This window comes from Herpailurus yagouaroundi, unplaced genomic scaffold, assembly GCF_014898765.1.
Source record: "Herpailurus yagouaroundi ecotype Mexico unplaced genomic scaffold, PumYag 196, whole genome shotgun sequence".
Taxonomy (NCBI): Eukaryota; Metazoa; Chordata; class Mammalia; order Carnivora; family Felidae; genus Herpailurus; species Herpailurus yagouaroundi.
The window spans coordinates 32,052,510-32,079,946 of record NW_024412427.1 but is presented as its reverse complement, the minus strand read 5'-3'; the positions used below and the strand labels follow the sequence as shown (position 1 = coordinate 32,079,946).

General features: G+C 46.4%; 1 protein-coding gene across 5 annotated transcripts in view; it reads left to right on the top strand.

Moving 5' to 3' along the window:
• Positions 1-26,612, top strand: part of RALGAPA2 (Ral GTPase activating protein catalytic subunit alpha 2) — a 329,216-nt gene extending 302,604 nt beyond the window's left edge. For all 5 annotated transcript variants that reach the window (XM_040447849.1, XM_040447847.1, XM_040447848.1 and 2 more), the window contains 3 exons: positions 3,980-4,101; positions 20,152-20,191; positions 23,234-26,612. In XM_040447849.1, the coding sequence (XP_040303783.1) occupies positions 3,980-4,101; positions 20,152-20,156 (127 nt within the window). In that variant the 3' untranslated portion in view covers positions 20,157-20,191; positions 23,234-26,612. The remainder of the gene's footprint in view (positions 1-3,979; positions 4,102-20,151; positions 20,192-23,233) is intronic.
• Positions 26,613-27,437: the final 825 nt, after the last annotated feature.

Genomic DNA, 27,437 nt, shown 5'->3' with positions numbered 1-27,437 from the left:
AAAAGGCAAGCTCCTTCCTGTCAGACAGCTGCTGCCATTTCTAAACATAAAAACAAATAATCAGAATAAAGTTGGGGAGTTGGACTTGTATTCTCAGGCTTTTGTAACCCAGTTGAATTTGTCTTGAGGGTGTCAGAAAGTTCTCCTGGAAGTTTTTGATAAAATAAAAGTGGCAAATACATATTTATTCAAGTAGAGGGATATCAGTAATTGATAAAATTCTTACATCAAAACATAGACACAGCGGGTCACTGAAAAAACTCAAAATATCTAGGAACCAAGATGGATTGCTAGGTAGTAATTTAAATGTTCTCCGAATTGAGTAATCAAAGGGAAAATTCTCTCTTTAAAAAAATACTTGTGTGTGGTTTTTAATGAGATAGTAATTTAGAACAGAATTGAAGTTTTACATTTGTTAGTGGACTTTCTGAGAGAACAACAGAGCAGTGGCTAGTATTAAAACAGGTATTGGATTTGTGACCAGGTGTCTCTTTAGCCACCTGCTTTCAGCCAGAGGCACTGACCATCCACTGCCTGGCATTATTACAGCATTTGGTTCATATCTTAACATGTCTTACACAGGAGAGGAACCTTAGAATAGCGTTTCGATGTCTAAATTATAAATGCCTTTTTTTTTTAATTTATATAGAAAACAACCAGCATTGAAGCCCTAAAGATATTAGATAAGAAAATGTCAGGGGTGCCTGGGTGGCTCAGTTGGTTAAGCGACCAACTTCAGCTCAGGTCATGCTCTCACAGTCTGTGAGTTCAAGTCCTGCATCAGGCTCTGCACTGATGGCTCAGAGCCTAGAGCCTGCCTCAGATCCTGTCTCTCCCTCTCTCTCTCTCTCTCTCTGTCTCTCTCTCTCTGCCCCTCCCCCACTAGCACCCTGTAACTCTCAAAAATAAATAAACATTAATTGCACGGGTCCACTTATATGCAAATTTAAAAAAAGAAAAAGAAAAGAAAATGTCAGGTGATGCTGCTCCTAATTGCCCTTGTTAGTAGTTCTAATAAATTCAGTTAAGTCCCAGAGCTATGTACATTCTTTAAAGCTACTAAAAGAAATGATTTTTGGCACCCTGAGCTCCTTCGCTGTTTCTAAACAGTGCCAGGATTGGGGTGGTGTTTGTTTTCTTTTTGTCATGGTGTTTACATGCCCTGGCGTGGGCCTTGAGTGAAAATGCATTTGGTGATCTCCTGGTCTCCCTGCAGTCCCTAATGGATGTTTGTCTAGATGACAACACCCAGTTTAGCGCTGTTAACGCTCCAATGACAGCATAGGACCAGCCTGGGGGTGGGGGAGTGTGTGCTACGTGTGACAAGGGCGTGAATGCAAGATTGGGAATCTTCTGTGAGGTAAACACTTCCTCCTCTGGTATCCAGTTCTGGAAGCACCTTTTTGTGCTGTCTCCCACAGTGCCTTCTTTGAGGAGTCAGACCATAAATGTTCAAGTCAGAGAATCTCAAAACTTGATTATCACCCCCGGTAACTCAAGTGCTGGACTTGCTCTTAGGAGCCCAGATTTCTCAGCCTTGACAGGGACAAGCTTACCAACTGGATAGTGTCATTCAGGGAGAGGATGACGAGCTGCTGTCTGAGGTCAATTTCTGTGGTATTATACATGACATCTCTTTGTAGGGTTGACTGCGAGCTTGATTAACATCGCAGCCACTCTTGCAGATATGTGGCTTCCATAGCACATTTAGCAAAATGCATCCACTCTTCTGTTTTGTTCACCATTGTCCCAAGCACTGTATGTGGATGTGTTGGACGCAGTGGGGCCTTTCAGGAAACAGCAGGACCATTCTAGGCAGAGCATGACAGGTCTTTAGAGGGCCGCGCCTGCTCTAACCCGGGCCCTCAAGCAGACTGCGGTCTGAAAGGGGGAGCCATGAATTGCGTGTTGACAGCGGGCCACGGCTGTCCTAAGGCTCAGGTGGTTGTCAGCCATAAGTTTAGCTCAGCTCTTTGAGTAATTTGTCACGCCTCGCTCGGCCCCTGCTGGGCCAGCACGTGCCAGCTTAGTGTCAGAGTGCCTGTTCGCCAGACGGCCACTCAGGCCTAACGTCCTGCTGTTCCCTGGACCAGCGGCTTGCTGGGGCCGTGCACGGAGGGCCGAGCTGCGCGACAGCCAAGTGCTGTGCAGAATAAGCGTGTTCATAATGAGACGTGAATGGCATTAGTGGGTCCCTCTAGAATTGGGCCTGAGAGGATGCCTCTCACTGTGGAAGTTTGGCAGCCTGTTCATCAGGGCGAGTCACTGGGAGTTCAGCCTGCATTCGAGAAGCCGGTTCAGACTCCCACCACCCAGGCCTTAGGCTGCCGTGACTGTCTGCATAAAACACTAAATTCATCAGAGGGGCCACTTTTGAATTCTTTTTTAAAGTTACATAGAGCAAACGTAAAGAGAAATTCTGGAACAGAGCTGCCCCATAGCTCTCGCCACGACAAAGGACGTGTTTCACATCCATGCAATCCAGCACAGTGACCCCAGCTGCATGTGGCTGCTGGGTGCTTGAAATACAGCTAGTGGGACAGAGGAACTGAATTTCTATTTTTTTATTTTAATTAATTTAAATTTAAATTTAGATAGCCACATGCGGCTCATGGCTACTGCAGTAGACAGCACAGCCCCAAGATGCCTCTGGTCTCATGGTGTAAAAATCTTCCTCTGAATATAATTAAAAGGGGCAGAAGAGGAAGGGCCTGCATTGGGAAATCCATATGCATACTTTGACAAAAGAAAATAGAAAAATATTTTCCAATCTTAAAACACATGCTTACTGAAAGCTAATCGGAAAAGCATAATTGTCACCAACTTTTATTTTTAAAGAGGCTGTTTTGGAAAGATAGTTTTAAAATACGGTGAGAAATGCTAGGATTACTTTTGCTCTTCCAGAGTAGCAAATAATGAACTGATTGATGGTGATCCACATTCCCTGTGTTCCTGGAGAATTAGCATGATTTTCAAAACGACTAAAACACATCTTTTAACTTTTGCATTGATAACTAGGAAGGGGAAAATGAGACGTCATGCTGACTTCCCCAACTGTTAATTCATAAAGTCATACGCGCGGTGCCTCCATCCGCTGTCGAATTGTTCTGACGTTATCCTGTTATTGGAAGTGCATGATTCACCTTCCGAGGAAACAGAAGCCATACACAAAAGGGGAAGATTTGCTTTCTGCCCTATGAAAGGCTGCCACACGCAGGGGTCCTATTAAGACAGCTGGAAAGTTGCTTCAGCGTGTTACGCTTGTAAGTTTTATTGGTGACTGGTTTTTGATTACACATTTGAATGCGTGTGTTCCAGACTGCAGTTTTAATTAAAAGGCAATAGTCTTTTCTTTTTTAAATTGCATTGTGCACTCTCTGCTAGAGTCCCCCACTTATTAGTTCCTATTTTCTAATGCTCGTAGCCTGTCCTGGCCTTAGGCACTGGTGCCCCCTTGGAGCATACCTTCCTGGCCTTCCCTCTTCCGTGCAGTGTCTTTTTTTTTTTTTTTAAGTGTACACCAATTCTTGCTTCAAGTGTCAATTCATTTTATAGGGACTGAGAAGAACATTCTATCCACTGACCTAGGAAGGGAAGGTCCGACATCATCACACAGCCGTCAGTGGAAAGAGATGCCGTCACAATCAATGCCTCTGTTTTTGTTTGTTTGGATCAACCTTAATGATTTTTTGCTATGATTCTATAACTATTGATGTTCATATTTTTCAGTAATACTGGTGTTGGATGTAACTGACTGAAGTCTAAGAGAAACAGGTCTCAATATCAGAATCTTGCCATTAATTATGACTTCTATTTAATTCCCTGGCAAGAGGTTAACAGACTTGGAAGGTACTTTCTTCCCCCCCCACACACACACACACATAAAAGTTGCATAACCATATTCAAACCAGAGTGAACCGTGTCATTGTTATATGTGTCGTTCCACATGTGCACTTGTTTCCTTAATCAATGACTGCAGTTACGAAGAGAGAGCTCTGTACCTCGAAGCAATAATTCAGAACCACCGAGAAGTAATGACGTTTGAGGATTTCGCGGCCCAAGTCTTTTCTCCCTCGCCCAGCCCCTCCCTCGGCGGAACGGGTGAGTGTCTGCATTATTCTGCCCTCCCTCGCTTAGGACGCACTCGAGCAGCAGATGTACACCTGTTTTTCACAGATAAATGCTTGCAAATTTAAGAAGAGCATTCTCCCTCTGAATCAACTAATGAATATCAAAAGGAATGATGACATTCATTTTAATTTGTTTTGTATCCGAGCTGTTCACTCAGTGCTTTTCTTCAGCTATCCTGTTAACCCCCGAATCTAGCAAGGTTAATGAACTTTTTCTCAGTAATGTGCTCCGGTTCATTCAGGAGTGTAGGTTTCTTGCTGAGCTGGGAATATGTTGTTTAAAAGCGATGCCCGAATCAGTGCTTACTTATCAAAAAAGTGTTCCTCACAGTCGAAGCCGTTGCTACTAATGCTAAATGGGGATTATGCTGCCGAGATACTCGGGTCAGGGATTAATGCAGGAGAGATGGAAGGACAGTGTCCCCTGGTCCATCATTACAGCAGAGCCGCGTGCACGCTTTCTCTCTGGAGTGGCCTGTGTCACACGGACAGGCTGCCGACCAGCGCAGCACCTGGCGTGGAACCTGTTTAGAAACTGGCTTTCAATCATTTTCATTTATTATGCCAATGGAATATTTCAGAAATTTGCATGAATGTCCTTGTTTTTAGGTTTTACTCTTTTTGTATTTCCAATTCAAAAAAAAAAAAAAAAGGGTACTACCCCTTAAACTGATTATATGATTACTGTGGGTTTTTTTTTTCCCAAAGAATAGAATTACTTGTGAATTTCTGCATGTAATTACAGATTAATTGCCTTTCAGAGAGTAAATGGGATATTTAGTCAATGCATGTTGAAATTCTCAATGAGGGGCTTCCTTCTTCTTCCACCAGTGTAGACACAACTGTTAGCATGCTTAATAGATTTCTAACCTGTGTCAATTGACTCTGAACACTGCCTTACTTCTCCGATTCTGACTTGTTACTAAATATCTTACACACAAAGTGAAAAAAAATTAAATTCAGTGAAATAAATCACTTACAAATAAAATCAGCCATGCATCATTGTTTAACATCGCTGGCTTCAATCCTTGCCTCTCCGAGCTTTGTTGGGAGATAAGAGGGAGAGGCTTGCACTTTGCACAGGGAGCCAGGAGCAGCAGGCAGAAGGCCGGGGAGATAAGCAAGCTGGCCGAGGTGCTGGAGCCGGGCGATTTACATAATCACGCCTCTGCTTCCTGGTGAGGCGTCAAGAAACACAGGGATGGCCTCTATTGATCTTTGTTGAACTGGAATACTAAACAACATGAGAAAGCTTATAACTTAAAGCTTTGATTAATGTTTCCTATATTAAAAAAAAAAAAAGTAGAACAGCTGTGAATTGAATTCTTTTATACCCTCTGCCAACATTCTATCTAAAACCAAAAAAAAAAAAAAAAAAAATCAGTTTCAAGGGAAATGGAGATTTCACACCACTCTGGCTAGAGGTTGAAAATCATTTCTAGTGTGTAGGTGAAAGAACATGAAGGATCTGTAGCAAAGCTAATTTTTTAAAGATCGCATTCAGCTCTTTTTCATCCTCATGAGGTCCTGGGACTTAGTTTTTCTGTGCAGGGTTTTGTGAGTTGTTGGGGTTTTTTTGTTTGTTTGTTTGTTTTTAACTCTTAAGAAAGGTTTTTATTTCTTATAATTAGAAGAAATGAAATAATAACTAGGTATTGACATTCCTTAACTCTTACATTCTTAAGGCTCTAGATTAAGATGTTCCTGAAACAAATATTGATGAGCTTTGTTTTCCATGCATACTTTAGCATCTATGTAAATTAGTTTGATCTTTTCCAAAAGTTCATAATTATTTAAATCCATCCAAATGAGCTAGTGTGTAGGTAATATCTTAAGTGAGTCTCCAGAAGTGATTTGGGTTTTTCAGGACCTGGTATTTGGAGGGAATGGCTAGCAGGCTTCTTCGAGAGCATCACGTTGCCAAGGTAACTTAGCAGATAAGGGTCTGACAGCTCATGAGTGGGCCCTGGGACCCATACAAAAGGAACATGAAACCAAACATGGGCTATCAAGACAAATGCTGTTTCTTCCTCCTTTCAAATTGTTTGCATCCACATTACATTTCATAATGTTTAGGGTTTAGAGCATTCCGTGTTGAATGATAAAATTTTTTTGTACACATATCACATCAGTCCATGAATGCAATTTTAAGTCTGGGTGGCATGTTCTCTGTCACCACTTTGCATATCTGCCCACACCAAAGATGAGGAAGGAACTGGAAAGGAACTTGATGCGAACTGAAATCTGGAGGCAGTGCAGCGAGGGCGGAGCATTTCCAGACCATAAATAGGCACATTTTCAAAAGCACATCCTCCGCTCTTCACATACCAGTTTTGCTTTTGAGGAATCCCTATCCCAGCCTATTACCACTTTTACAGATGAAAACATTTTTCATTTATTCGGTGTTTCCTATTTTCTCGGGACAAGTACAGTCAAACCCACATGAGCCAGCTAGCTTAAACTAAGAAACAGAGGTGAACTCTTCTCTTCCAAGCCTCAAGCCAACTGGAAAAATTGACCCTGAGCCGCTTAAGCCCCCACAGTGCACTTAGGACCCAATCAGACCGTCTGGGCCAGCAGTGCCATCAAAGCAGGGCCTTGGGCTCCTGCTCACATGCATATGCACAATCTGAGGAATTAGGGGCTCCCAGGTTTTCTTTGTATCCTCCATGCAAGGGGCTTTGTTGTTAATGCAGAGGCAGAGTAACCTGAACCCTGTATTCCTTCCACACTGTGTTTGTAGCAGCAAGCAGTCCCATTTCTAGAGGGAAGGCCTGTGATATCAGCCTTGGAGTCCTATGCATAAGTAGGAAGTGTGCTCAGTGGGAGTGGCTTGTGCCCAAAGACGCTGCTGTTGGAAAATGCCTTCTCTTCAGACTCCCCCTGCCCCAGTGCTGTTCCTTGTCACCGGAGGCAGCTAGAGAGGTGCACACTGGCCAAGTAAATGTGTTTCTCTTCATGATTCACTGTCAACCACTGATGAGGATGTAGGGTCTTTAATTGTTAGCTAATAGGTGGGTGCTCCGCTTCTTAAAAAGAGGTTTAAAAAAGAAACTATTTTCCAAGTCAGAAAATGTTATTTTAAAACACCACCTACCACATACATATTCTGTCTACTACTTGTACTCATAATACCTAGTACATAATAAGTATTTGAGCTGCCTTTTTTTTAGCCCTGTAGTTTATGTTCCTTTTGATTCCTTCCTTATTGACCAGCAATTTCTGAAAGGTAGCCAGTGTTAAAATATTTGCTGCAGTTAACACACACACACACACACACACACACACACACACGTGTGTGTGTGTTTACATACATATATGTTTTATGCAGGTATACATACTCATTTAACACATACACACATTGGGGTGAGGGACTTGGCTTGTGTTTTCATGCATGTTCCTAAGGAAGGGGGGGCTGCAGAGAGGCCTTCAAAGGGTTAACTGGAATGGGCACCCTCGACTGCTGGGCGGGGCTGATGTAATCACTGCAGCTCACAGCCAAGTGCATCTGTTCACCATGAGGTCATTCTTCTGCATGCTAATGATTTGGAAAATCAAGTCTAATGTTTGACATTATCGGAAAGGATATAAATAGTGTAAATCTTTACCTTTTGGAAGCTGGTCTTATACACAAGAAGAGAAAAAAGAAACTTCAGCTTGGACCTGAGATTTTGTTTTTTCCAAGAACTGCTTTAAAGGTTGTGTCTAGATCTTAAAACCTTGGAGGAATCCACTTGTGTCTGTTGATAAATGAATCCCCAAATCACTATTACAGTCACAGCTAGCAATTTGGTAGTGGAGGACTACAGGTATGTCTGATTTAATATCTGATTTTAAGAATTTCCAAGTGCCTTGGTTGGAACCTGATAAAGACTGAGTTTTTCAAAGAATGTCCCAAAACCAAGTTAAATGAGTTGTTCTCAGCATACACAAATCAACAGTGTTTGCTGAAGATGCCAACACTGTTTTTGGTTCCTTTCTACCTTAATATTCCTGTAGGGAACCAGCAGAGGGAGCACAAATCTTTGTTTATTTGTGAGCCCTACATAAACACATTTGATTCCTCCAAGATGTGGTCAGACATACTTTCACCTTTATGATAGGCTAGGTGGTAAAGGTTCCAGAATTTAGAACAAGTGGGAGCAAACTCCTTATTCGGCTCCACCCGATTCTGTCATTCTTGATGTAGGTCATATTTGGAGCTTAACCCAGATTAGTCTGAGTCGGTCTTAGGAGGTTGCCACCACCATTCCTATTCACAAAACCATAAGCTTTCAGCGGTCACGCTCAGGAAGTGTACATGTGCCCTCTTGGAGAGGATTATTGTGCTCACCTACCTAATATAAAAGAATTTTGTAATTTTCTTCTACAACAAAATCAAATTAAGTTCATAGAACCTATCAGAAGACTCTGCCTGGTGTCACTGGATCATTCCGGTGACCCTCATAAGACTGCAGGTGTATTGGTCCCAAAGTGAAGCTGGCAAGTGGATGCTACACAAACTACTTTTGTAACTCATCAGCCTTTACCTAGAGGAGTTCACCGGCTGGACCCCCGAACCATACACAGTGGCTACATGTGCCAGGATGTTGCAGGCTTGCCATTCTTCACACAGATCCCCCACATGACCAGTTTCCTGGCAGTTAGCAATCAGGCTGATCCCCAGAAACTGCACAAGGGAGACTCTAACTGTAACCCCCCAAAAGATGACAGATTTTCCCCATTCATTGAGGGTGGTCATGTTACCAATTCACTCAGCCTCTCTCTCTCTCCCTCTCTCTCTCTCTCCCACCCTCCTCCCCCACACTCCTCTCTCCTCTCCTTCCTCCATTCCTCCCTCCATGTTAAAGTGTTCTTCATAAGGTTTCTATTGATAACATTTCTTATGTGTTCACCTTCCTATTAAATTTGCTGAAACCAGCAAAGAACACTGGAGAACATGGAACTAGAAGAAGCTTCAGGGGATATGAAGCCTAACTGCTTCACATCAATTTTGAGTAAGCTGAAGACCAAGCTATAAAGGGACAACCAAAAGGCCATGGGCAATTTGGCAGTGGGGTCCTCACCCCTCATTCCACACTTTCTTTTCTTCCCAAAGTGGAGTCCAGTTTTAGTGACATCATCCAAGACTCAGATGGTTACCACCATCCCCTACTTGGTAAGCTGTCACCAAATGCTGGCTGTCAGTTATATTGGTCACGGAATTCCTAACCAGGCAGTTATAAGAGTTTGTCAGTCTACAAACTCCTCCTCCCTGAGGAGGAGAGAAGCAAATACTATCTTAATATTTTTCAAACAGAGCCTGTTCAGGAAAGCTGTACCTTCCTCATTGCTCTTCAGAAAGTCTTCAGGAGACAAGAATGAAATTTAGGGAAGTGATAGTGCTGGAAACATAAGCCACAGAAACTCAGGTTATGGTTGTTCTGATGACAGTCAATCACTTCGCTGGCCAGCACACCCACATAATTGTGACAGTGTATAAGGCAGCCTCGTAGTTGTGGCTGCAGAATCCTTTAAGGAGCCCTCTCACTCCTGCTTCTAACCAACCACATCGAACAGAGGAGGGAACTGAAGCCCAGAATATACTCTGACTTCATGGAGTGAGCAAACATGCATTAGAGGCTCCCACGTGCCCTGGGTAAGTCAGGTCCCAAGGGTTCAGGCAGGCCATCCCAACACTTGGAGGGGCCTCTGACATTCTGGGGGTGGGAGGAACACGGCCAGGACCCAGGCCCAGAGCCTATGTACCCACACGCTGCTGCTGAACCCTAGAATAAAGGCAGATGGCAGTGCCCGTCAGCAAACCTTTGACCCTTCATACCCCATTGCCAGGGTTAAGGGATCTTCCTCCGTCAGTACTTTACACAGCCCAGGCTTGCCTTCTTTTGCTCTTTCTTGCATACAGTCACCCTAATCATTTCAACTCCACTGTTTTCCTGTCCTCCTGGCTCAACACAGGCCAGAACCTTCCACTGACACCAGCCTCCCCAGCTTCCTTGGAGGCTCTTTGCAGGGAGGATGGATTCCCTTGAGTGGGCTAGTGTCTTCTGCGTTCCAGTGTGTGGCCACAGCCATGTTACCTGTGGTTCTACAGCTTAGTCTGATTCTGTAAAATGGGTCTAATAAGAAACTTCCTTAAGGGTATTCATAAGGATTCAGCAAGTTAATATGTGTAAAGAGATGAGCACAGTGCCTGGCACATAACCCTCAGCAGGTGTTTACTGGGCTATCATGCTCACCCACCCTGTCTGTCCATGTTTTTCCTCACTCCATCTTATGCAAACCTCTTCCTCTTCCAGCCCATCTTCCTTTTGTCATCCTCTTGGAACATGCACCTCCCAATTCTTCCTTTCTCATCCTGGAATATACCACTGCCTACCCATTTACCTGTCTGCTGGAAGGGGAGTGCAGGCCAGGGACCGCAGTTGTGGAAATGCTATCCTGGCGCCCTCCGTGGGGATAGTCCCATAAATCAAAGCCATGGCTGCTGGCTTTTTATTAATGTTAGTTAAAGATCTGGAAGAAAGCTCAGAACTCCAATAAAATCATCCAGAATTTTCCCTTAAAGACAAGTTCTGTTAGGTCATTGTCTATTCAAGAACTCAGGCCACCCCCACTCAGCAACCTCAGCATGTTTGGCTGTAGCCAACCGGGTGCTGCCGCATGGCCTACAAAGAGCTAATTGCCCCACACAGAGTTTCTATCCCAGCAGTCCCACCCAGAGCCAGCCTGAATCTTCCTTTACACATAACCAGCTCAATTCTGACCCCTTTCATATGACATATTTTTTAACACTTACAATGTATTCTTCTTGCAAAGATGATGAAGCATCCATTGGGTTTCCTTAAACCACCCATAATGCCATCACCCACACCCAGTAATGCTGGCCCCAGCTTGTGATTCACCTGTGAATCCCTATGTATTCTTATGCTATATCCCTCCTCTAGAGATGTGCATATGTTGATCTGGGGTGTGGCCTGAGCATGAGGATTTTCTTTTAAAAACTCCTGAGGGCAGAGCACCTGGGTGGTCCAGTAGGTTGAGCTTCCATCTTCAGCTCAGGTCATGATCTCCAGGTTCCTGAGTTCGAGCCCCATGTCAGGCTCAGTGCTAACAGCTCAGAACCTGGAGCCTGCTTCAGATTCTGTGTCTCCCTCTCTCTCTGTCCCTCGCCCCTTGCACTCTGTCTCTCTCAAAAATAAATAAACATTTGAAAAAAACCTCCTGAGGGCATTTTATTATGCAGGCAGGACTGAGAACCACTGTCAAGGCATCTTTGTAATGCTTGGATCCTCATTTTAATGTGCCATTTAACTTGTCATTACTTCTATCTTGGTTTTTCTTAGCCTATGTAAGTCATGTGTGTGTGTGCGTGTGTGTGCACACGTATTCTATCTATAATGGGCAGTAAATTCTTTAGAGAATGACACATGTAATTTCTTTCTTAAAACATATGCAACAGGAATAAAATAGAAATGTGGACAGAATAATTCAGGCTGTTGCTTGAAGTGGCATAGGTGTCTTGAGGCCACAGACACCTGTGTTGGGCCTGAGACAGATGCAGGGCAGACTCCTGTGATTGTTCAGCTGTCCCCTCTCTCCCTGGTCTCCTAGTGAGAGTGGACCAGTGATAAGCAATATGACCAAAACCTGGTGTGAAAAAGGCAGGGGAAGCCACAGGGCCTAGGTACTCCACAGACCAGATAATGTGGTTTGAATAACTGATATGTGATTTGGCATCCTTTCCTAAATGGTATTGTAGATTTTTAAGAGAATTCTTGATAGCCCTGTTTAGCACCAGATTTTGCTTCATGCTTATTCATCTCTTTTTCCTCTTAAAATGCTTTTGTTGTCCTCAGTGTCAGCTCCGGGAGGGGAAAGAAAGAGATGAGACAAACATTTGTTCCATTTGATCCAGTAGGACCACAGTGGTGCTATCTGTCAAATGTTGCCATCTCCAAATTCACCCTGCCCCTCCCCCCAGGGCTGTGCTAAGCATCTTAAGGGAACACAAAGACTCTGGAAGCTTCATTTTCCATGTCTTTCCTACCCTTCTGGAGCTTGCAGTCTTGTTAGGGAAGAGCAGATATTCAGGAACCACTAAAAAATGGCTACGTATGAATAAGCCCAGATTAGTTGTTCTGAACTATAATCACATATCAAAAAGATACAGTGAGAGAGAGAGAGAGAGAGAGAGAGAGAGAGAGAGAGAGAGAGATACAGTGAGCCAAAGGTGTGGGTCTGTTGGGTTGAGATTTTCCTGAAGTGGGCTGTGCCATCTACCTTGTGAGCCTGGAAGAGAATGGAAACTTACCTAACATGTATTAGATACACTACTAAGTCCCTCACCAGTCATTTAAGAAAAATTTTTTCATGTTTATTTTTGAGGGGGTGGGGAGAGAGAGGGCGTGTGAGTGCACACATGCACACGAGTGGGGGACAGACAGAGAGAGGGAGACAGAGAATCAGAAGCAGGCTCTGTGCTGACAGCAGAGAGCCCGACACAGGGCTCAAACCCACGAACCTGTGAGATCATGACCTGCACCAAAATCAGATGCTTAACCTACTGAGCTACCCAGGCACCTCTCCCACCAGTCAATTTTTAACTTCCCCACGTTGGCTAAAAATTGAGATGTATGACAACTGGAAGGCCATGGACAAGAAGAATAAAATAGGGGACAGGCAACATGGGAAGAACACAGAGGAAGAAATGACTCCTTCCAGAGCCAGCGTGAGGAACCACCACCCCGGCCGTGAGGCTGGTGCTGAGGTTAGGGGATGTTCACAGATTCCCAGAAAAAGAAGGGACCCAACAGTATTCATTCTAAAGTACTGCCATAACATTTAAATTGTTCCTTTGGAAGAACTTGAAGATGCTGGTTTTTCTGTGAGCTGTCTTGACTTTAGTTCTGATTTTGCAGCCTTCACAGGGTTTTAAATGCAAGTGGCATCTTCCTCCCTGCCTAACTATTAATTACAGTTCCCGAGACACTTTTGCAGTTGCCAAGAGATGGCCGGCAGGTACCAAGAATTTTTCTCAGAGGCAATTTTTGGAAATGACTCTTAATTAAAGCTCATTTGAAGTAACATTGAGGATTTGTTTCGGAAGAACCTGGAGCTTCTGACACCCCATGTTCACATTGGGATGTGAACTGCAACTGTGACCGTAGTGTTCTCCTGGTTCTAGAGGGTGGAGCATGTGCAAACCACAGCCATTAAGGTGGGCTCCTGAAGACCCCATGACCTTGCTTAAGTTTCTAGCAGCAACCAAGCCAAAGCAGAGGCTGAATGGAAGCTCTCTTACTAGCATTTAAGTCTGCTGACAGAAAATAGATTACATTGTCTCCTTTTCCAGAAGTATATATGCTGATAACCAGGAGGTAAACCTCTACATAGCATAATAAAGAGAAAAGCTGGTTCCTTTTCTCTAGTTAACCTACAAAGGCCCTCAAAAGGCTGGGGGGTAAAAATCCCTAAAAAAAAAAAAAAAAAAAAAAAAAAAAAAGGGAAACATGCCAGTCAACTTTGTAAAAAACAAACAAACAAAACTACCCCACCATAATGTATTTACAGCATTCACTGGCCAAAATTCATTTCTCAGCACAGAGGAAACCTAATAGCATCTCTGTAGAGTGTACAGAGAGAAAGAACAGGCAAAACCCTATTTTTTGACCACTTCAGGAATATGAGACAATGAAATCCCAGATGCATAGAGGACACATTCTACCAGCCTGTGTCCCCACACCAGGCCCCTCCCACCTCCCCCTGCAGTGCTGAGCCCTTACCTGTGGTGGGGTCCTCAGCCTACTCGGTCACCCAGCCTGTCTCTTCTATCAAGCAGGGTCGACTGATCTTGAGATTGCCCGAGGGTGAGGACAGCTGCTGTGGGTATTCCAGGACTCAGGAGGCAGGGTCCTGCTCCCCCCGCCCTGATCCCAGGCAAAACCAAGGAGTGCAGGTTCCCTTGCCATTGCTGCTGAAGTATGTTTGGCAGACCCTGCAGCTGGTTCGTGTCCCAGAGCCTGTGCGTGGTAGTTAGGGAAACCCTGTTCCCTAGCTCTGTTCCCAGGGCTCAGGGAAGCAGCTAGAGGAACAGCCTGACTGTTACAGCAGAGCCCTCTGTAACACCTGGGAGAGCGGCTTTCCAAGTCCAGGCCCTCCTGACCAGGGGATGTGAACCAACCCAAGAACATCAGGGCGAGAGTCCCAGAGGGAAGGGATGACCACAGAAGAAGCCAGAAACGAGACTCCGCAGGCCGCTAGGCTGCCTCTGTTCTTTATTCCAATTCCCTAAAACTGGTGACTTTGCTAGAGGCCATATTTATATATTAAAGCTCAGTCCAGCTTGGGCCCTGGGGACAGACCTTTGGTACAGCCCAAGTGGATGGGAACTGTGGCTTCACTTCTAAGATCATGACAGAAGCCCCCTGAGGGTCAGGGCTTCACACATTCCTTCCACGAATATTTATTGTGCACTAGTATGGAAGGTACAGAAATGGGCAGAACAGCAACCACACCCTCCATGAGGCCCATCTTGTAGTTTTTTTAATGTTTATTTATTTTGAGGGGGTGGGGGGCAGAGACAGAGAGAGAGAGAGAGCAGGTGCTGTGCTGGCCGCCAGCACAGAGCCCAGTGCAGGGCTTGAACTCGCAAACCATGAGATCATGACCTGAGCTGAAACTAAGAGTCAGACGCTTAACCGACTGATCACCAAGGCATCCCTGAAGTTTATCATTTAGATGGGTGAGAAAGATGCTGGCTTCTCAGAAGCTGAGGGGTGCCAAGAAAAAAAAAAAAAGCAGCAGGGAAGGAGGACCAGGAGTGCAACTGAGAAGCATCACTGGGGTGCTAACCTCTTCGACATGGGATGTGGGGAAGGCCTCACTAAGAAAACATTTGAGGAGAGGCTTGAAGGAGGTAAGGGAGCAAGCCATTTAGAGTCTGAGGGAAGAGCACTCCAGGCAGAGGAAACAGCAAGTGCAAAGGCCCTGAGGCAGGCATTTCCTGGTATGTTTGAGGAACAGTGAAGGGCCCATCATGGTTAGAGCAAAGCAAGCAAGGAGGTGAGGAGGAGGAGGAAGATCAGAACAGCCTCACAGACCTAGGGAAAGACTTTGGCTGTTACACTAGTGAGCAGGGCAGCTCCTGGAGGGTGTTAAGCAGTGGGGTGACATGATACAATTCTTGATTAAAAAGATCACTGACTTCTATGGGGAGGATATTCTAGGGGAGGGGCAGCAGGGATAGTTAGATAATAGATAATATTTCATTCCCTACATATTCCCACCACCTGCCACACAGCAGGCATAGAAGACATGTTGACTAATGAATAAATGTTGTACTAATCGAAGAGATGCTCCCCCTGAACGTTCTCCATGGGACCGCTAGAGGGGCCTACCCGTCCCCTCCCCCTAGTGACTCCCATATCCCTAGTGCCACAGAACACAGCCCCTTACTGGGACTATACAGGTGAGGGGAGCATGGTGACACCCACCTCTTTGGGTCTGCATGGTGGGAGGAAGAAGGTAAAAAGGAGATGGGCAGAACTTTGACTTGCAGTCAGGTCAAGACCTGCTTAAGACAACCCCCCAACCAGACTCACACCAGAATCCAGTGGTCAGGAACCTGTGGGCTGGTGTGAAGAATCATGGGAGATAACTCCCTGATACACAGAACATTGTTTGAAGAGATGTAAAATGACAGTAGTGATCCAGAAGAGCTAGGATATGAGGGTAAGTTTCTTTGGCATTGTTTTGTTCTTAGAAAAATAGTCTCAGGGCACTTGGTGGCTCAGTCAGTTAAGCGTCCAGCTGCAGCTCAGGTCATGTACTCATGGCCCATGGGTTACAGCCCTGCATCAGGTTCTGTGCTGAGAGCTCAGAGCCTGGAGCCTGCTTTGGAATCTGTCTCCTTCTGTCTCTACCCCTCCCCTGCTTGTGCTCTGTCTACTCTCTCAAACCTTAAAAAAATTTTTTAATAATAATGTATATAATTTGATGTTTTTAGTACATTCGCAAGGTTGTGCAACCATCACCTCAAACCTAATGTTAGAAAGTTTTAATTCATCCTAAAACAGAGAGAAAAACCCATGTACCCATTAAGCTGTCAGTCCCCACTCCCCCTACCCTACGTCTAGCCCATGGCAACCTCTAGTCTACTTTCTGTCTCTATGGATCTGCCCATTCCAGACATTTTGTATAAATGGAATCATACAGTACATGGTCTTTGATAACTGGCTTCTTTCATTCAGCATGGTCTCAGGCTCATCCATGTTGTAGCCTATGTCAGTATTTCTCTTCTTTTATTGCCAAATATGTATTCCATTGTCATGGTAGGCCATGTTTTGGTTGTCTGTTCATCAGTTGGTGGACATTTGGGCTATTTCTGCTTTTTGGCTATATTAGGAATATTGCTGCTATCAACATTCCTGAGCTGTTTTGCTATTTTGAGATATGAATTCAGTCTGGTAAGATGAACAGCCCTGCCATGGCTAAGATGTAACTGAGATCTTAGTATTCACATTCTGTGAGATAGCAAGAGGGTCTAGACACCGCTGTCTCCGCGAGGGCCTGACAAGAAAAGTTCAAACCAAGATGCTAATCTTCAATTGATAGTTTAGTTAAATTCAGCCATAGGTCCATATAAGTATATTATAGCTGTGGAAGGGAAAGAGAAGAATGCCAGAATGAGCCTTCCACCCACTTGCCTAGCCCCCTGCACAGGTGCGTATGCTCGTGCAGGCACACAATCCGCACGATGCCTGCCTTCCTTTTGGTCCAGCTGTCCCAGCTTTCTGATTCAGAACCAGAGTCGATGGGCAAGACCAACGACCAAAAAAAAGGAAGCCCAGTATCAGGGCCAGCGCCAGGGCACAGCCACTGCTGCTGGGTTGGAAATACTGGGAGCCATCCTTGGGCCATTTGGAAATGTTAATTAGGCTGGCTGATTCCCACTGGTCTTGAGTTGCCAGTGTTGAGTTGAGCGTGTAGGCTTACCCCATCCATGGCTGCACCTGTTCCCTTCCTCAGAGCCGTTCCAAGGGGTCTGAATAGCTCAGACCGCTCTCTGATCTCCGGCTCTGTCCGCCTTCCTGCTGGGAGGATATTTAGCGCTCGCCTAAAGCTGGAACCGTGGTCCACTGTTTCTCTCCCTCAGCCATGCCAGCTCTCAAAATCATTCCCTTCCCTAATTATCTTGAACCAGTTAATCATTTTCCACACTGACTGTTCAGTAACAAGGACCCAGGGAGAAGCAGCCACTTTTCTTGTCTGACCCTGCCCAGTGTTATCCCAGGTGGCAGTCCCGGATGGCAGCCTTTCCTCAGAGATAAGAAGCTCCGTTCAAATCCTTGCTCTTCTGCTATCCCAGCAAGTCCCACCAGAGAACACATGCCACAAAAAGACCCACCAGTTTTTGAAAAGCCTCCGCTAGGCAGAGCTGTGGGGAACACAGCAGATCTCCGATCAAGACTATTGTGTCCTGTGTTTTATGAAATCCTTGTTGATATCCAGAGTATCCAAGAAGCTGCATGAGGCCCAAGAAATAAGACATCTTTCTCTAAAAGTGACTTCTGGGTTCTCTGGGCTTCAGCTCTGTGTCTGAGCCGCTGAATGGCTACAGTTTAGCCCTTGGTGTCGGGCTGATGTGTGGAGGGCTCTCTCCAGAGGGGTCCCACCCCGCTGCTCTTAGAAGTCTAAATGCTACTCCCGAGTCCCAACACATACAAGAAAACTTTGAATCTGATGCACATATTAACCCTATCACCCAATGTGGCTCAATGTCTTTTTCACTATGACCCCACTATGGAGGTTCCCAAGACATTTGGATTTCCTAATTGGTCTCCTCCCCCACCGAAACACTCCACAAATACTGTATATTTGTTTATTTACCATTCTGGTATCTGGGCTTTCTTCATATAAAAAATATGGTATTTTTGCCCCCCAATTAGAATGCATGCCATAGGTCCTCCACCAAAGCTTCCCACAGGCAGGATCTTCATCTGCTCTGTTCATGCCTATAACCAAGAGCCTGGAACAGAACCTGGCACATCTCAGGTGCCGAACTGATGAAAAGATGAAATAATTATGCTCTGTGTCTCTTCCCAACACCCCTAAGCATCACATGCCTCCTGTCCTCCAAGCACTGTGCTCTCTTCTGGTGCCTTCCAGCGCTGCCCAGGCTAGTTGGTGTCTCACACTCACCCCCAGGGATATATCAGGAAGCTGACAGCCTACTCCTGTGTTCCATGTGTGGGCCCCCACCCTTTGGTAGCACTGCCTGTGTGTCAAGGGCAAGTGACATTTGAGCCCCATGGAATAATTAAGGCAGCCCCCAACTGTCTCTGTCTTTGCATCTCCTTAACTCACCCATGGACTGGCAGTCACTGAGACATTCTGTTTGGTCCAGCACACCACACCAGGCTGCATCTGGGGACACACTGGGGAGAGGAGCAAACCAGTCCTCATCAGCAATTACAAACAAGTCTTCCATTGTTAGCTGCGCCATCTGTTTTCTTGGTACGCCCAGCATAACCAGGGCTGAAGGGCTGCAGGGGAGGGAGACCAAGGAGCCCCTTCATGAAGAGACCCCATTTGCTCACCCTGGAAAGAGTAGGTAGCATGGTACCCTGAAAAGCTGGGCCTCCCCAACTCAAGGAAGACACCCGCTGAGAGACATTGTACATATGCCATCTTCCATGAGAAGAAATGGGGTGCCACAGTACAATGCATGGGGAGAAAACAGGAAATCTAGATAATCCTATTATCGAGGATCCATGGAAAACATTCTAGTCTGTTACCAACAATCAACACAGTCACAAGAGTCTCCTGTGCCCTAGAGCACAGTCAATGTATAGAGAATGAGCAAGTAACAGTGGTTGAAAATCAAATAAGACTTATCATCCACAATCAGTTATTTATCCTGAAATTCTAAACCCCAAGTAATTTTGCCAAGGTGGGAATATTTTCAATAGATCATAGAAAGTGCACATTTCTTCTGGAGAGCCCCACCTAAGAGTATGTCATTGGTTCTTCTGATGGCCTTCTGAACCACCGACTTAGAAACTGGCCCTGGTCAGTGTGCCAACCTTGGCAAGGGGCTCAGCAGACAATCCAAGTTTATGACTGTGGCCATGCAGACAACGGGCCGTGTCACTGATGAATGTCCTTTGTCCAGATTTAATGGTGGCCAAGTGACACTGAATTCAGGATTGCTGTGGGGGTTGGGGTGAGGAGCTATGCCTGGTACAAAACGAGGCTGACGATTTGCTGAGAGAAACCCACAGAGGAAATTGGATGTCTGTGGGAGGGATGGGAGCGAGGCGGGGGGGCGGATTGAGAAAACCTGTCACAAAGTACGGTGATACTCAGATCATCTCTCGGGGTCAGCATGACTGCTGAGATCCTCCAGCTTCGTGAGTGAGGGTGAGCTTACAGTCCCATTTCAACTCTGTGGGGTCCCCTTCCCTGCTGCCCTCCGCACAGCATGCTGCGTGCTTCCTCCCTGGGTACCATCGTATCGCAGGTGACACTAGGACTGAGTTCACACACTGTACACTCAGAAACCAGTGACATGAAACTAAGAGGCATGTAAACTTGCATATGCTTAGAGGCTGCCAATTCTTTTTTCAGGTCATCCATTGAATTCCAAATGCTCATCTTGAAAATTAATACCTTTGACTATATGTTAGACCAAATCTGTCAGCAGATACAGGGCAACAGGAAAAGAAACACGGTGGTCAGTGTTGCTCTGCGTCTGTAGAGCTCCCAACAGCGTCTGCACAACACATGCTAGGAGCACCACTGTCTCTTTCATTTCACATTTATAAATGTGACCGCAGCTAGAACTCTGTCCTGCCAAGTAGAATTTTTAGTGAATTTCCAGTTGGTAATGATCTCCAAGGCAGTGACAACACTCAGGCAGCACAGGAATAAATGTCTTATTAGCACTGCGTTCATTATCAAGTTGGGCTACGGGTGTGCTGGGCTTGTGTTCATTTGATTTTATGTTCTTTCCCTTCAGATTAAAATACGTAAAGGTCTCATTGCCACGTTTGAGCAAGGTAAGACTGACGCTTTGGATTTGCCCAACGTCCCTGCTTTTGGGGAGGGGGGTTGTAAATTCACCAACCAGCCTCCTTCTGTGGCTAACACCGCACTGAAATGCCCCTCTAGTTCCTGCTGTCCCCATCTCCCCTCCCGAGGGGCCCTGCCCACACTCGTGCCCCTGCATGTCTGTGCTGCCCGGGGAAACCCAGACTCGCCTTTCTTCTGCCCGTGCACTCTGGGCGGAATCCGACACCAACACCTGCCATCCTGGAACATGTCTTTGTCACCCGCCCTTTTGTGTGAAGGGCCACAGGGAGCCAGTGGACCCGGGGCCGCCCCCTTTTTTGTTGCCCAAGCCAGGAGGAGCAGGATCTTGAGATGGGCCGATAAGATGTGGCACGTGCTGGGCCGGCCTTTGACCGCTCGCCTTAACGGGCGCCTCCAAGGCCTCGGTGCGGGGAGGGCAGGTCGTCCGGGTTGGGGGGGACTGCTGAATGGAACAGCTGGGGGAGGAAGAGCAGACAAAAGCTGGGGGAGCACAGAGGGTGAGGAACCCGGGGATGGGCTGCAGTTTAGGACCCAGAGGGCAGGCTGGCTGCAGCAGGTGTGACCTCTGTAGGCCTCTCCTTTCTGCCCTGGCTCTGGGGCCACCTGTGGCAGTGCCGGCTGGGGGTGGCCCAGGCTGCACCGACTCATGGGCTCACAGGTGGAAGGGACACCAGATGGTGACGATGCTAACAGTAATAATACCGGAGGACACCAGCGAGCTGTCATTTATTAACCATATTGCCACAGTGGAACGCATGACATAGATGCCCGTCACCATCTTGGGAAAAATGCAGGTGGAATGTTAGCCTCGAGACTTCTGGATTTATCCAAAACATCATCCTCCTCCACCTGCAGGCCAGACCCTCCGACCCAGCTACCCTTTCTTTCTCCCTCTGCCACAGCTTTGGCCCAGTCCCAGAACTGTTCCAAATGGGGCCTAGTTCCTTGAGCCCCCAGAGGCGACAAGCCCCACACACCCGGGTGCTCTTACTGGGTGGGGCAGAGAGGGGCTGTACAGTCCTGTCCTGCAGAATTCTATTTCTGGGACCCCATATCCCTGGGGATCTTCCTGCTCCTGCCACAGAACGGTGACATGGGGCTCAAGTGTCCTTTGAACAGACCCCCAGCTTCCAGCAAGAGGAAGAGGCCAACTAAGTGGAGCGGCTGCCGGCAGCTTGCGAGTGGAACCACCCCCCTTTGTGGTCTGCCAGCTCATTCCCCAGCTGCCGCCTCCCCGTCAGTTACGGGGTGCAGTGGGCACTGCAGGAGCCATCACGCGCTGGGGGTGTGCCAGGAGGAAGTCGGGGACTGGAGGAATGCAGGGGGCACTGCCATGCAGGTTGCAGCTATTGGGGGGGGGGCTTCCCTGCACCCCCAGCAGTTGGGGCCACTGCTTTCAAATGCACGGGGGCCGCTTTGCCCCAGAGCTTCATGCGGCTCCTCAGAGCCCACCTGCCTGGCGTCCCTCTGTCTGCCTGCCATCCTGCCCAGCCTCTGGAATGCAGCATGCACCCCCCTCTCCCTCCTTGCCCCCCAGCTAGAGGGGTTCAGTGTTTCCTTTCTAATCCAGAACTGCTCTTTCACTTAATAGCATATCTTCAAGCATCATTTTATCTCTTTCATTCACTTGCTTTTTATGTTTTTCTTTCTCTCTCCCAATTGATCTGATTAGAATACTGGGTAGAGTGGTTCCTAGTGACTAATGTGAAATCTTAGACAATTTGAAGTGAAGGTATTTCAAAGCAGAATGTTATCTAGGATTGAATTGGGTTTGTTCACCCCCATATCCAGCTCCAAGGGGACAGGGAGAGACCTTTTACCAATGCCATCTCTGTCATGGAGGGCAATATAGCTGGGCTGCCTTTGTCAAAAGTAGCCTGTTTTTAAAGATGAGACTAGCATGAGAGAGCTGCAGGACATTTCCTGTCTCTGCCCAGCCTTACAGCGACCAGCAGGGAGGAGGGACGGTAAAGCCCCCCAGTGCTGGCATTGGGAACACACCGGAGAAAGCTATCTTCTCAGGTCCATGCATGTTTGTTGAGCACTGATTTCAGAGGCTTTTCCTAGAAGCAATAGGTAAGGTCAGAAAACGAGAAAAGATGTTGTCTGTGAATAAGACAACTTACATAAATTAATTTCCCATGCCAATAATAATAAAAATTTCAAAGACCAAACCCCTGGAAGTGGAGCATGCCAGAAGGAGGATAGAAAGCCTGCTTCTGAGGTTTGTTCGAAGCCTGGAAGCTTGGGGTATAATAGAACAGGGCTTAAAAATAGCTTACAGTGGGCAAGAGGGGTGATGAAAGATCCTCTCCCTCGCAGAACTGCCCCAGGGGAGGGCAGGCCTTGGCAGCAACAGTGGCTGGGTATTGCAGCAGGCATTCCTGGATTCCTCTGAGCACGCTCGCAACCACCCGGGAGAGGGGAAGAGAGGTGCAGATTCACAGGCTTTGAGTTTACTCCTTTTCCCTCCAGTGCTAAACAGCACTATGCTTGTCTGGACTCATTCACACAAGCAACCTAGTCCTAACCTCTCCCCCAGACCCTTTGGGGAATAATCGAGTTGTAACTCATCGGGTGAAATATCAATATGTAAATACACATAAATAATAACTAGGGCAGGGATCCCCAAAGCTGTCCATCAAGTTTTACTTGCTTCTTCATTGACTCTGGGCCATGCTACTGTTTCATTGGCTCCTCTTTGTTTTACTGCAGTCAGATGCCTTTTCTCTTCACTCTTTACATGTGGATTGGACAGTGAGGCCAAGTGAAATCTGAAAAGATTCATAGCTCGTTTTATGCTTCAGGGAAGTCCACAGCAAAGACCCGGAGGAAAGACATTCACGTGTTGATTCGTTCAGCAAACATCTCTGCACTGGTGACATAGGGAGGTCATCAGAACCCCTTTCTGGGAACGTGGTTCCATGTGTTCTGAGTGCCACAAGTCTTTTCATGAATCTGTGCCCACAAGGGCGCTGTGACTTGGCCTCTCTCTGCTTTCTTTGCAGGGCCCTGGCCACCAGCCCTAGTGCCTACCTCACGGCGCCTTTTGGCAAGGAGGAGATGAATGAGACTTCCCTCTTTCCCGACCCCAGAACCCCAAACCCAGAGACTCCAGGAAACATCACTGCTCTGCTAGTGCCCTCCACACATCTTCCCATTGACGGACTTCCGAAGTTGAAGGTGAACCCCCCAAGATGTTGAGGGTTGGACTTTCTCACTCGGCTGTGTCATCTTGCTTTAGGACCTCACGAAACTTGGGCTTCAAACAAGAAAAAGGGAAAGTCACCAACAACCAGAGACAAACCCATGCTTGTGGGCATTGGTGTGGCTGCTCCAGGGCAGGGACAGCAGGAGACGATGCTGGGTGTTCAGGGAAGGGGTGGGGGGTAGCTGGTTTCTGTACTCCGAGTTGTTTCCTCTCATTTATAAACCCAAGCATGATTCACAGAAGGGCCAGCAAAATAGCTGTCAAACAGGAATTTTTTCCACATTGATTTCGCTAGTGCTGATGTTAGGATTTATGGTTTACTCAAAAATTTCATCATCATGGAAATTGGCTTTCCCTAGGGTCTTTTGCCCAGGAGAAGTTTTATATGAGTCGCTGAGTGTTTTCCACCTGGTGCCTAATGCCCACTAACTGGGGAGAGGTTTTCCCAAGCATCCTCCTGGAGGTCCTCAAATGACTCTAGAAACAGGGTCCTGTCCCTGTGAAAGCTCCTTAAGGTCAGGAAGCTTCAAGGGCCCAGCTCAGGATAGCACTAAGTTGACACACAGGGAATGCACCCATGCGGGCACTCGACTGAGACGGGCACCCCCTACGGTGTCCCTCTGCCTCCAGAAACTTCGCCCTGCAGTTGTGCTCTCCTGCCTGCTGCTGAGAGAGAGCCATGGCACAATGGGTGCTTTCTACACATTTGGCTCCAAGGAAGGCATGTTGAGCCTGTTTAAGAAAAAAAAAAAAAAAGAAAAGAAAAGAAAAACCTAACCTTCTATCTGCACTCTCCCAGCATCCTTGCTGGGGGTTTGAGGGTGTCAGTGACAGAAAAATCAGTCAGTTCGGAAGACCTCTTCAGCCCTCTGCCTCTCTCCTAGGCCTGCAGCCTGCTCCAGAGTAAGCCTGGGACTCAGAACTGGGGGCAGCAGCCACTGAGGCCCAGAGAAGGATCAGCCATGCGAGGGTGCTTCCCCACCTCCCTTGACTCTCTACTTCTCTGCTCTTGTGCCCACTTTGTTACCCTCAGTGGCTGTGGTCACCTTCCTGGGGAGTCCTCTGAGCCCCCTCACTCCATCAGAGTGGCTGTTTTCACTGACCAGTCAGTTCTGTCCGTCAGCCATCGGCTTGGTTTGGCTAGTACCTGACCATTGCAGGAGAAACAAGCAGGTCCCAGGAACCAGACTTGCTTCTGGGACAATGGGGAAAGATTAAGAAGTTCCTACTCAAAGGATAGACCTTCTAATTCTAGAGAGAATTTGTTTTTCAGCTTTGTAGAAAGCCTCAGGTAGGGCATGAGGTCCAGGCCCACAGACAGAAGCAGCTTGGATATCACCCGAACCTGAGAGAAACAGAAGTAAGCCTCAATCACTTTGGGCTGTTCTATAAACCCGTCCAGTTGGTTCACTCACTGGGGCTTAATGACACTGTTAAGGGTGACTGGAAGTGCTGCCATTTTCTGTTGTGTGGGCAAATGCCACGATTCTTATCTTTCCCACTCCTGCCCCACCCCCACCCCCACCTGTATAATGATTTGGGCTTTCTGGGATGTCCCCAGTGGCTCAGACTCAAGATTTGTTGAGTCTGCTTTGTTGCATATTTACCGAGTGCCCAGACCTACTTCCTGCAGGGAAGGGCATCACATGTTCCTGGGCTCCAGAGTCCCAGTTAGGCTCTGATGGCAAGTAGTTTCTGGGAGAACATGTCATTTCCAGGCTCTAGAAACCCCTGTGGCAGAATTCTCAGATTTAGTTGAAGTGTCAGGACTTGGAAGTCACGTTGAACTCCCATGGACTTCTGCTCCAGGATTCCATCTTACCTCCCGGAATCAGTCCTCCTAACCTGCAAATTGGGAAATTCAGTTGTAGGCAGCAAATAACTAGACTTCTTGTAAGCCCTACTGATTTTAACATCCCCGTGACCCCAGACTCCAACCCGCCACTTGGGGACTGGAGCTTCATCTGAACCCACTGTTGTCAGCAGCAGCCTTGGTCTGGAAGAGGGGACCAGGGAATCTAGCAACCACGTTTGCTTACAATCACGTGGACTTGAATTGCTTTTGTTATTTGGGGTGGAAAATTGGAATGATCAAGTTCCTTTTTTTTTTTTTTTCACTTAGAAAAGCAAATATTGTGCTTTTGTAATAAATGCCTTTCAGCAAAATTGTGGGGGGTCACTCATCCAGCGGGGACCCACCTGAGTCACAACGCTGACTCTTCACATTAGCAGGCCAGCCATCTGTACTTGAAAGTAGCCCTAATCAGCCCAAAATGGATAAGATTTGCTGGCTTCCAGGCAGGGCCAGGCCAGTCCCCTCACTTCTCTGCACACTGATTTCTGTCCAAAGCAAAGTTGATGTTCCACAGTCTCACTAAGGTTTTTGTACTTTAAAAAAACAAAATGATGACTTTTTAAAAATAGTTAAATCTTAAGTAGACCATAGTGAGGAAGTCTAGCTTGGGTGACTGTCACAGGGTCTCCATGCAGTGAAGCCTGCAGCTGCTAAGAGCCACGGGGAGGGACGGGACTTAAGCCTTGACTTCATAAGAGGGGCTGACTGATCAGACCCTCAGCCTTACAAACAAGAGATCATGCGGATCCGTAGACAATGCAAATCACGTCTTCCTGACCTTCCTCCCAGTGTGGCCACCTGCGCTTCACTTCCTGTTACATTTATGTCATCTGGGGGTTTGAGGGATCTTTAAAACGTACTGTGATGTCTTACATGTAAGTGCGTTATGTCTAGATCTACTGAAGGAGAATGTCCACATCAGGAGGGAAGTTCACCATGAAACAACCATCGTTCTAGTTGTGCTCAGTATCTATGTATGACATACACATGAAGTGAATGTTTTCTTATGGTTTCAGGTCTACAACATTTAGTACATGTAAATAAGAAAAAAAATTGATAAATATAGTAAATTAAGTTATAATATGTCATTTGATTTAATTTTGCTATCTCATATTTAATTTGCCCAATGCCCCACATCTGGGTTTATGCCTAGGTGGTATAGACCCCTACGTACAACCCACCTTTGCAGACACGTGTGTGCTACACCCAGAAAAGCACACAACTCCACTGATGACCACCACTCGACTCTCCAGTTTACCCTCTTTTTGTCTTTAATTCTGATTTACTGTGATGATTTAATAAAGTAGAAACACAATACTTATGTGCCATATGTTTCTTTTGTTTTCATTATCATTTCTAGGAAAATAAAGTTTATCCTGACATCTGACAAAAGATGGCTTGCTTTTTTCAGAGTTCCTCAAAAGCATCTTTTTTTAACCAAAGCGTAATTATGTATCCAGAATGGTACTAGTATCAATCCAGGGAAGTTTATAAATGTGTTTATGTAAAATTGACCTCTCAGTCAGTCAGGAGTCCCTGGCTCTGATGAGCGAGAGGCCAACTTTGAGGGTGTGTCTTTGTGAATAAATGACAGATAAAATGTAATTACCAGCCTCCTGTTGGCATGGCTGAAGCCCCGTCGATGGCCTTCAGGCCTTCAGCCATCACATTCTGAGGCCTGGCCAGGTGGTCTCTACCCGTGTCCTGAGCTACTCCCATGCTCTGGACACCAGGGAACTTTCAACATACTGGACAGTCAAGCTGCCTAAAATTAATTCTTTGGTCCATTTAGTGAATAGGTATTACCTATTACTTACGAGACATCTTGGTGACCTCCAAAAGGGTCCAGGTGCCTTTCCAGGAGCCAAAAAGATCCTGAATTGATGTAGCTTTTTAAAGCCTTGGACTGGTAGCAAATGTGTTTACTACTTGGTACCTCATGGAATGCAGCTTGATGCAGAGTTTTAGAGCTTTGCTTCCTAGAAGTGGTGGTTCGAGCCTTGTCATGCATCAGAATCCCTCAGGAAGCTTCGTAAGATGTTTCCCATCCCCCACCTAGATTCTGATCCACCACATCTGGGTAGAACCCCAGCATCTAATTTTTAAAGTCCCCCTCACCCTCTCAAGGATTCTGACTTGCATGCAG